General features: G+C 25.0%; 2 protein-coding genes across 3 annotated transcripts in view; one reads left to right on the plus strand and one right to left on the minus strand.

The window, feature by feature from the left end:
- Positions 1-4361, plus strand: part of LOC100204988 (GDP-fucose protein O-fucosyltransferase 2) — an 11559-nt gene extending 7198 nt beyond the window's left edge. Inside the window, exons 2-5 of the mRNA XM_065809051.1 lie at positions 1339-1405; positions 2108-2414; positions 3512-3638; positions 3896-4361. Of these exons, the coding sequence (XP_065665123.1) occupies positions 1339-1405; positions 2108-2414; positions 3512-3638; positions 3896-4058 (664 nt within the window). The 3' untranslated portion in view covers positions 4059-4361. The remainder of the gene's footprint in view (positions 1-1338; positions 1406-2107; positions 2415-3511; positions 3639-3895) is intronic.
- A 657-nt stretch (positions 4362-5018) lies between these two features.
- LOC136086725 (uncharacterized) lies at positions 5019-9749 on the minus strand. Of its 2 annotated transcripts, none has more exons than XM_065809052.1 (7): positions 9494-9749; positions 9232-9357; positions 8574-8696; positions 8426-8488; positions 7767-7983; positions 5476-6644; positions 5019-5190 (listed from the first exon to the last, which is right to left on the minus strand). In XM_065809052.1, exons 1-5 carry the CDS (start codon positions 9699-9701, stop codon positions 7961-7963), a joined length of 543 nt encoding a protein of 180 aa, XP_065665124.1. In that variant the 5' UTR covers positions 9702-9749; the 3' UTR covers positions 5019-5190; positions 5476-6644; positions 7767-7960. The 2 variants fall into 2 exon arrangements, with proteins under 2 accessions (XP_065665124.1, XP_065665125.1); XM_065809053.1 differs by having other exon boundaries at positions 5020-5190; positions 5476-6452.
- Positions 9750-9994: the final 245 nt, after the last annotated feature.

Raw genomic sequence — 9994 nt, forward strand, 5'->3', positions numbered from 1 at the left:
TTTTTGTTCTATCAAACTTTAAAAATTCAAAAAAAAAAAAATTTTTTTGAGATTTTTAAAGTTTGATAAGACAAAAAAAAAATTTTTTAAACAATTTTTGGTCTTTAGATAGAGCACAAAATTCTCTACAATACGGTGCCTCACATTTTTAAAGATTTTTGGTTTTAACTTTCAATAAATGCAAAAGAAACAAAATTGCTAAACTGTTCACTTTTTTTTTTCATTTAGTCTTACCCCAGTTTGCTCTATTCAGTTTAAACTTTTTAAATAATTTATAAAGATTGTTATTAAAAAAAAATGTTTAAAATTAAATTACTAGGATAGTATCAAACTTTCTTTTTTAATTGAATGAAAAATTGTGCGAGTGAGACTTATTTTTAATTAATAACATTATCTGGTAGTTTGAATGTGAGTTATTTGCATTTCCGTTTAAAAATGCATTGGTTTTATTTAAAATAATTGTTTTACAAGGAATACAAATTTGTTAATTTTCAAGCATTATTCATCACAAGATAAAAATTAAACAAAGAAAAAAATAAAAATTTTGATCGTCCAAAAAAAACAATTAACTGTCAATTCCATATGTAAGCCTGTCAAATTGAACCTTGCCTTCAAATTCTTATTTTCCATGCTGTATATATATCTTCTTATTCTCCACTCTGTGTATATATATATATATTATATATATATATATATATATATATATATATATATATATATATATATATATATATATATATATATATACACATATATATGTATATATATATATATATATGTATGTATATATATATATATATATATATATATATATATATATATATACACATATATGTATATATATCTTTATAGAGTTTTAAATAAAAGTAGAAGAAAGCAAAAATTAAAAAAGACTGCTGCCCCATACCAAATCCTCAGTTGATGTAGAGACACTCCCTTGCGGCAGCAGGCTCTTAGATAATGGATGTATATACTGAAGCCTCTAGCAGCAGGCTATTTCAGAGTGATCTAGGAGATGTTATCTAAACACACATTCATAGTTTTTCATCTTAGCTAATCAATGTTGATCAACTTTTAATAAATATTATAACGATCTTTAAATAATTATTTTTAACAATATATATATACACATACAGATATATATATATATATATATATATATATATATATATATATATATATATATATATATATATATATATATAAATATATATATATATATATATATATATATATATATATATATATATATATATATATATATATATATATATATATATACACACACACACACACACTCACACAGATACATATATAATCCTTTTTTTTTTAACACAGATCTTTTCTAGTTGAGCGTTTTGAAGCTTTGCTACATGTTAATTATGGATCTGTTGAATTTTGGAAGGTAAGGTTTAAAATATTTTTGATTAGAGTATGCAAGTTTACCAAAAAAATGTTTTAAGATAAAAAATGTATACATATACAAGTCCATTCTCCTAATTGAGATCTAGTTTTGGTGCAAAATAATAGATGGCTTACCAAGGTGAAAAAGTGGCCTTTTAAACCTGAGATAGAGTATAGATTTGATTCTTTCTCCTCAAAGTCTATACTTTCAGGAGAAAGTACTCGGTACTTTCAGGAGAAAGTACTCTGTACTTTCAGGAGAAAGTACTCTGTCCTTGCAGGAGAAAGTAATCTGTGCTTTCAGGAGGAAGTACTTTTTCTCCCTAATGCTATTCTAGATACTAATGTATAGTCTGTTGTTGGACTAGATTAACCATAAATATTATCTATTAAGCTAATAAATGTACTATAACTTGAATTTAAAAAAAAATCAATTTAGATTTAGAAACAGAAAATGTTTTAAGTGTTTTATGGTTGAGTTTGAGGTGGAATGTGCATTGGTAAAGCATCAAAATTTAATTAATTATTGTCAAATAATTTTATTAAATTTATTTTACAATAATTATTGTTATTGTGTAAACGAACTTTTTTTTTTTAGATGAATAAATTTAAAAAATAATCATTGTGTGATGTAAATTGTTTTTTTATGTAAGTTTCTTTATTAATGCAATTGTTCTGACAATTTTGTATGCATTTTTTTAAGCCAAGAAGAAGTCTTGTATTTGCTAAGCATTTACGTGCTCTTGGAGATGAATATCGTCAAAAGTTTTTAAACTCAAATGATAAAGCAGACAAAACAGTTTACGCAGAAGATTGGCGGGATCAGCATCCACAAGAGGGATCAGCTTTAGGTGGCCCATATATTGCTGTGCACATGAGGCGTGGTGATTTCTCTTACGCTAGAAAAGAAACAGTTCCAACTATAGAACAATATGCTCAAAATGCCGAAAATATGCTTAAAAAATATAAACTTAAAAATATTTACCTTTCTACAGATGCCACAGATGAAGGTAATTTATGAATAAGAATTATATTTGTTGTTTTAAATATTAATAAAATTAAGAAAATATGATACAACTAAAGTCTAGTCTTATAAAAAGTACTTTTTAGGCTTTTTTAAAACAATTTTAACATTTAAAATTTATAATGCATTATACATTAATTATAGAACTATATATTAGTTATCAGCTGGATTTCTTTATATATTTTTCTTTTGGTAATTTGTTTTAATAGCAATTAAAGATAATAAATTTTGTTCCACTGCAAATTATTTTTATAAATTCAACATCATTAAATTTTTTTTAAATTCAATTCGCCTCCTCAAGGCCATGAAGGCCACACAGTCGAAGAGGCTACTTTAGTTGTGGTTACAACCCTCTCTCAACTCTATAACTCCAAAACGCAAACCTTGACGAACAAGGTCACTGCGCGGAGAAATAAGTTGAGCGCGATACTACCAGGGACGTGATAGGGATTGCACTCAGAACTTCTCGCTGTTGAGGCGAGCACTCTACCACTACACAACTACCACATAACTTACTTATTATGATCTTATAAAGTACAGCTAAAAGTTAAACATTGTATTTCTTTATTTATTTATTTATTTTTATTAAAAAAACTTACTCCATAGCTAGGATAAAATCGCTCTTTAATCATTTATATCTTATTTTGAACTTATTAGATTTTTAAGTAAAAATTTAACTAATTTTTGAATAAAGCTGATGTTATAAAATTAATATTTGACTAAAATTTTAAAGATATAAAATTAAATTTAAAATAAATTGCGTATACATTTTTAATTTAAACTTTAAATTTTTGTTTTATTTATATAAGTTGGTAAAAAAATACAATTTTGTTAATGTTAAAAGATAAATTACTTACTTGAATTTAGTAAAATTTAATTTAAAAAAAGTAATTATTGAGAAATTAAGAAAACTAAAAAGAATTCTAAATATTTGAGCGTATTTTATCGCATCCTAATATTAAATCATTTTATAGTTTCGAACTTTTAAAAAATTGATTCATAAAAGTTGACTTAAGCTTCACTTTGTCAGCAAGTTAGAAATTAACAATAGTTGATTCAAAATTAAACTTGATTTCTCTCTAGAGATAGAAGAGTTTAAATCTAATGTGTTTGGTAAAGTTTTTATTTACCCAAGACCTCGTGAGTTTATAGAAAAATACAAGGATGGAGGTGTTGCCATTATAGATCAATGGATTGCAGCACATGCTAGGTATGTTATTTTAATGACTTTCGGTTAGAGTATACCAGGAAAGAGTGGGGGAAAATCTAACTTTTCAACATAAATTAATGAACTTTGTAACTAACACTGTTTTGTTGTAATTCGGAAAAAAATGAATTTCAAATTAATTATTTTTTAATTTAACTTTATAAGTTCGCTTCAAAAAAAAGTTATAATTTTTAAAAATGCATCATGATTAAAATGAGTGATTTTTAAAAGAATATTTAAGAAATATTCTTTAACTTTAGGTATTTTATTGGAACATGTTCATCGACGTTTTCATTCCGGATTTACGAAGAAAGAGACATATTAGGTTTCAGCGGCGAGACCACGCATAATTGTTTTTGTGCTAAAGGTGTCAGTGATGATCGTTGCGAAAAACCTGGATCTTGGAGAGTTAAATTTTTATAGAAAAAAAATAATTTGAGGTGTTTATAAGGAATTTGATTAGTTAAAAAAATTTTAATGACATTTAGAAATTCAAATCTTGGTGTAATTTGACCTTAATATTTTTTAGGCTTTTTATATATATATATTTATTTTATGCACATGTTTTTGGAAAACACACGCGTATTATTTAATGTTTTTAATTGTAGAAATTTGTATTTTTAAAAAGAAATCGTTGACTTCCTAACGGTGTTGTTAAAACTTTTTATATCAGTGTTGTCAAAAACTCTTATTTGCAAAAAAGAAGAAAAATCCTCCTTAAATGGATCTCAGCATTTTTTCCATGCTTTATATAAGGTTACTTTCTATATATATATATATATATATATATATATATATATATATATATATATATATATATATATATATATATATATTCCCTATGCGCGTATCACAGGTGATTTAGTAGTGATTCAATACTTATCGTAAGTGGTGATTTAGTACTTATTGAATGTTGGTTCTGTAAACTTTTTATCATTAGTGATTAAGGCGATTTGTCACTAGTGATTAAGTAGTGATTATCACCGCTGATTTAGCACTGATACATCAGTGATTTAGTAGTGATTCAATACTTATTGTAAGTGGTGATTTAGTACTTATTGAATGTTGATTCTGTAAACATTTTATAGCTAGTGATTGAGTGGCGATTTTTCACTAGTGAGTAAGTAGTGATTATCACTGCTGATTTAACGCCGATTCTTTTGTTGCGATATCTTATTGTTATTAGTGATAAATTACTTATTATGTAAGAGTTTTTTGCTTATAAACAATAACTTTAAAAAAGTTATTATAAGGAAATATTTTGTATCCAATATTTTAAATACATAAATAACTATTTGAATGTCTAATTAATTTTATTGACTGCAGAGAACGTAAGATAAAATACTTACTAAATAGTTAAAGCAGATAAGTAAAGCAATAAAACAAAAAATATTTTATAAAACGTTTTATTGTGTTTAATGACATAATGTGTTTTAATCTTTAAATAACAGCTTTTTTACGAATTTCATCAGGCCAGTTTGTCGTATTTCTGATTGTAAAGTTTATTATCTTTTGCGTGCTAATTTGTTGTCCGCATCGTGACTCCCGACTGCCTCTAAAAATAAAAACATAGCAATTAAAAATATGAAGTTTCATCTTTAAATATTCAAAGTTTTTTCCCTACTATATTAAATTAATACTAATAAGTAATAATATTAAAATTTTATATATATTGCTATTAAGCTTTTAAAACTTTTAAGTTATTCTTACCAACTGTAAATACATATAATGACAATAATAATAATAATAATAATAATAATAATAACAATAAAAAAACAAAATACTATTTAACGTAAATAAATATTTTAAAAATATACAAAACAAAAATACTAAATAAAACCTTTATCTATTGATGGCAGAAGTATTGGAAAATGTCCAGGATTTACCCATTTAGGTTGAAGATCATCACCTATATAACAAATTGATAATTTAAAAAACAATTTAGTATAATTGCAAGTAAAGGTATCGACTTAAAACAAGTTTATCAATATAACTTCTGAAATATGATAATGATTAAATAATAATAATTAATAATAGCATAATTATCCAGCTTTTCAATCAATTTCAGTAATCTCAAGTTTCTATCAATTTTAGTCATCTCAAATGTCTTCGTATGCTTCAATCTCTGACAATCATTAACTGTTTTCACATTCAGAAGTACAATGACTGATAAAGTTCAGGTTCAACAAGTTCACCTTCAGAAAAGCTTTCTAAAATGTAAAACATGTATATATATCATAATAATGTTATTGTTTATTATTATAGTTATTGATAACTGTAGTTATTACAGCCATTAAAAAAAAAAAAAAGTTCAAACAAATTTGTGTCATTAACAACTTGTAGTCAAAGCAACAACATAATTTATCTCAAAAAACTAATCACGTGGGATTGTTCCATGTTCATTAAAATGGCTAATTTTTCCATATTTCTACAAGATTTCTAAAACTTTAAAATAAACAAAATAAAACAAGATAAATCACGAACCAACACTAAACAAAAATCATCAAAAATTCTGCAAATTTATACATTTCCGTTTCCTAAATGAGTTGCGTTTACGATGGCTACGGAATTAACATGCCCATTAATATTTACATGAATTAATATTTAAAATAATGCTAAATTACAGTCATAAAAGAATAAAGAAAACAGTTTTTTATTTCATTAGTAAAAGAAAAACAGATTATAATGTTTTATTATGATTTTCAATTTTTTTTTTCTCTGTGCGTATATTCAACACGCCAGCTTGTCGTAACCATTCACCCATAAAACTGTGGAGTTGTATATCTTTGGCATCAGCATGCTGACTTCTGACTGCCTCTAAACGAATAAAAATGTACTTTAAAATTTAAAATTGAAATACCTTTTCATAAAACACGTACAAAAATTGCACTTCTGAGAAGTGCCTTTAATATTATAGTTTGATGCAACATCTTTTGTGATAAGTTTGTTCATCACCTCGTATATACTTTTTTTTGGGTGGTTGCAACAAGCACGAACTAAAACTGCCACCTGTATTAATAATTACTCACAATAATTAACATTAGAATATTCATAGTAACCAGTGGATGATCTATGAGGGCACGTATTTCCCTCTACTAAACTATTTAAAATATCAGAATAGCAAGCAAAGCAAAAAATATTGAAAATACCAAGTCAATTTTGATTAAACACTATTGCCAACAAAGTAGTAACAAAGCATGTGATATAAAAAAGTAACAATGTATGCGATACTTAATTCAGGGTTGCCAATATAATTTTAAAAATTTTTCCCTGAGTAAAGAGCGTTTTTCCCTGAGTATAGCTTTTTAAATTCCCTGAATTTTCCATATTCTTTCCAGTTTATCTACTAGATTATAACTATCCTTATTTAAACAAAAATATTTATATATGACAGACTAAAAGTTTTACAACAACAGCTACATCTTGCAAATTTATTGTTAAAATATTAGTATATTTATTATTAGTATTGACAAGCTATTCTTACAAAAAAAATTATTGTTTAAAAATTTAAACAAAAAAATATTTTTCTTGGGTTTTCTCAGAGTTTTATAAAAATTTAAAAAAATCCTTGAGTTTTCCAAAATCCAGGTTTTTCCTAGGTTTCGTGCTATTTCCAGGTATTCCAGGTCTTCAAAGGTTGATCAGCAACCCTGTAATTGTATGTGTGTATACATTTATTGTATGTGTATACATGCAATTGTATGTATACTGTATTGTATGTATATGCGTGTGAAAACGACTTAACTTAAACAAGCTTTCCTACTAATATTTTATATATTACATACAGTGTTATCAACTGAGCAAACAACCGGTCAAACTGAGCTAACAACCGGTCAAACTTACTATTTCAAACTACTATACGCTATTACTAATATTATCAAATACAGTAAACTCCCAATAACTCGAACCTCCAAGAGACCAAGAAATTTGTTCATGTTATTGGGAGTATAATATATATAAGGGTTAAACAGGGATTCAAAATTAGATTAAGTTACTAAAAGTTCTAGTTATCAAGGTTTCGAAATATCGGGAGTTTACTGTACTTTTTATTATTCTTAAAAAATTAATAAAATGTACAATGAAATAGCAAAACAATAATGAATAAAGTTAAATGTTGGTAACATTACATACCAGCTGCAAATATAAATTTTTATCTTCTAATGCAGTTTCCAACTTCACCAAATCTTTAACATTATCAATAGTAACAAAGACTAACTTATTAGCAATATCTACTCCTGTATATTGTACTCCAGATAACTTTTCCATCAGATCTTTTTGACTTTGCTTCACCTCCATTAGTTCTTTTGTTATATTTTTTAGGATTTTCATGGAACATTTTTCTGGAAAACTATAAATAAAACATTTTTAAGTAATAAAAGTTGTTTAAAGTTTAATATTTAAAATTACAAATATCATTTACTTACTAGTAAGTAAATAATATTTGTATTTTATTAAATATTAATAAAAAACTAGTGTTAATAACATTACATTAAATAAGTTTTTCTGTTTGTTTTTTAAGTTTTATTTGTTTTTATAACTTCTAGATTTAAGTTGCTTTAATATTATTCATTTATTTTGTGTTTTTAACTTTTACTTTTATGTTTTATGTTTTAAACTTTGTGTTTTTCACTCCATTAACTAGTTTGTAACTATTTGAGTGAGACCTAACCTATTAATATAAACTTGTGTGTGTAAATCTATAATATGGTTAAATAAAAATAAATTAATAGTTGTTTTTTAAATTGTTAACAATAAAAGTTCAAAGAAAACATTATAGATAACAAACATACCATCTTGTGATGAAGCAGAAGTATTATCAACGTCATAACTAATAACAGATTTACTACTGCAATCTGCAATAATAAATTTAGTTCATTCATATACATAAGTATTTTATGAAAAAGTAGTATCAAACATATATAAAGAATAAAACTGTACCATTGCTTGTGAAATGCTGCTTGGTATTGGATTTAATCAACGATACTTGAGACTGACATTCTGGTTCAATCTCCAAATCAACTTTATGCTTTTTTTTTGTCATTGAAGTCCGATTAGAAGGCACTTTAAGTGTAAAAAATTCAAATTATAATAAGAAAAAATGAAAACTTTCTGCACCTTAAAAATCCGAAACACCTCTTCATACATACCTGATATACTTTGTTATAAATAGATATTATTTGTTATAAATACTTAGTAAGCATTAAAAATAATACACAAAGATCCTTTTAAACTTGTGTTCAGTGTTTCTAAGTGTGTTATTTGTTTTACTCTTAAAAATACCATTGCAGATAGTTTAGGTTATAAATCAAATGACACAAAGAAATAAAATTGTATGTAATAGGAGTGAAAATGCAACAACAAAAAAATACATAAATAAATAATATAAAATTAAGAACATTTTTGTAGAGACGACGGAAGTAATGGGAAATTGTCTATAGTGGTCTCTGCCTCCTCATCACTGCTGCAAGTCAATTTTTCTTTTTTTTTTTTTGATTGATTGGGAGCAAACTCGTTATTTACAATAAACAATAGATAAAACTAATTTCTTTAATTATAGAAAAACACAATTTATAGATATAATTTAAATATTTCTTACCAAAATCATCATCGCTCATGAAATATGGTAATGTAAATCGGTTTTTTCGCTTTAACAAGTTTTCATCATCTGTATCCTCATTTGTATCATTAGCTGAGGGGATCATCTCACATTCAGAAAAGCTGCCTAAAATAAAAAAAAAATAATATAAAATACAGGTAAATAAATTCTAAATTAAAAATATATGTATATATATATATATATATATATATAAAATACAGGTAATTATTGCACTTATAAATATTGTATTAAATATACATACTTCCACTGCCATATTTCTTTAACAAAATGAACCTAGACCAGTCTTTTTTTAGTATCTGTCTGCTTAAAATTAATGGCTTCACATTCACAACTTTAGGCCAACAGACCCATAAACTGCCATTACTTTCTTCTACCCAATTTGATGGGACTGTACCATATTCAATTGAATGTGGAGGTTCCAGCCATTTTGCTTTGATAAATTTTTCCATATTTTTGTAAAAACTAGAAACTTGAAAAAGAAGTGTAAAAAAAAGAAACGTAATTTATAAATAATTATTTGTGAATACATATTTAATAAATGTACCTCCTTTTGATTTTTTATACTTAAACTTAAAAATTAAAACTAAAAATAAATACTGACATAATAACAGGTGTGACATGTATTCAACTAATATATATTATTGTAGTAGAATATATATATATATATATATATATTATATATATATATATATATATATATATATATATACATATGTATATATATATACATATATATATATAT

The sequence above is a fragment of the Hydra vulgaris genome, chromosome 11, assembly GCF_038396675.1.
Source record: "Hydra vulgaris chromosome 11, alternate assembly HydraT2T_AEP".
NCBI classification, from domain to species: Eukaryota; Metazoa; Cnidaria; class Hydrozoa; order Anthoathecata; family Hydridae; genus Hydra; species Hydra vulgaris.

Coding starts and splice junctions, on each gene's coding strand:
- LOC136086725 (XM_065809052.1), bottom strand. CDS start 9,701: ATGGAAAAATTTATCAAAGCAAAATGGCTGGAACCTCCACATTCAATT. Junction 9,358..9,493: donor AAAGAAATATGGCAGTGGAA/GTATGTATATTT, acceptor TTTTTATTTTAG/GCAGCTTTTCTGAATGTGAG. Junction 7,984..8,425: donor TTCTGCTTCATCACAAGATG/GTATGTTTGTTA, acceptor TTTTATTTATAG/TTTTCCAGAAAAATGTTCCA.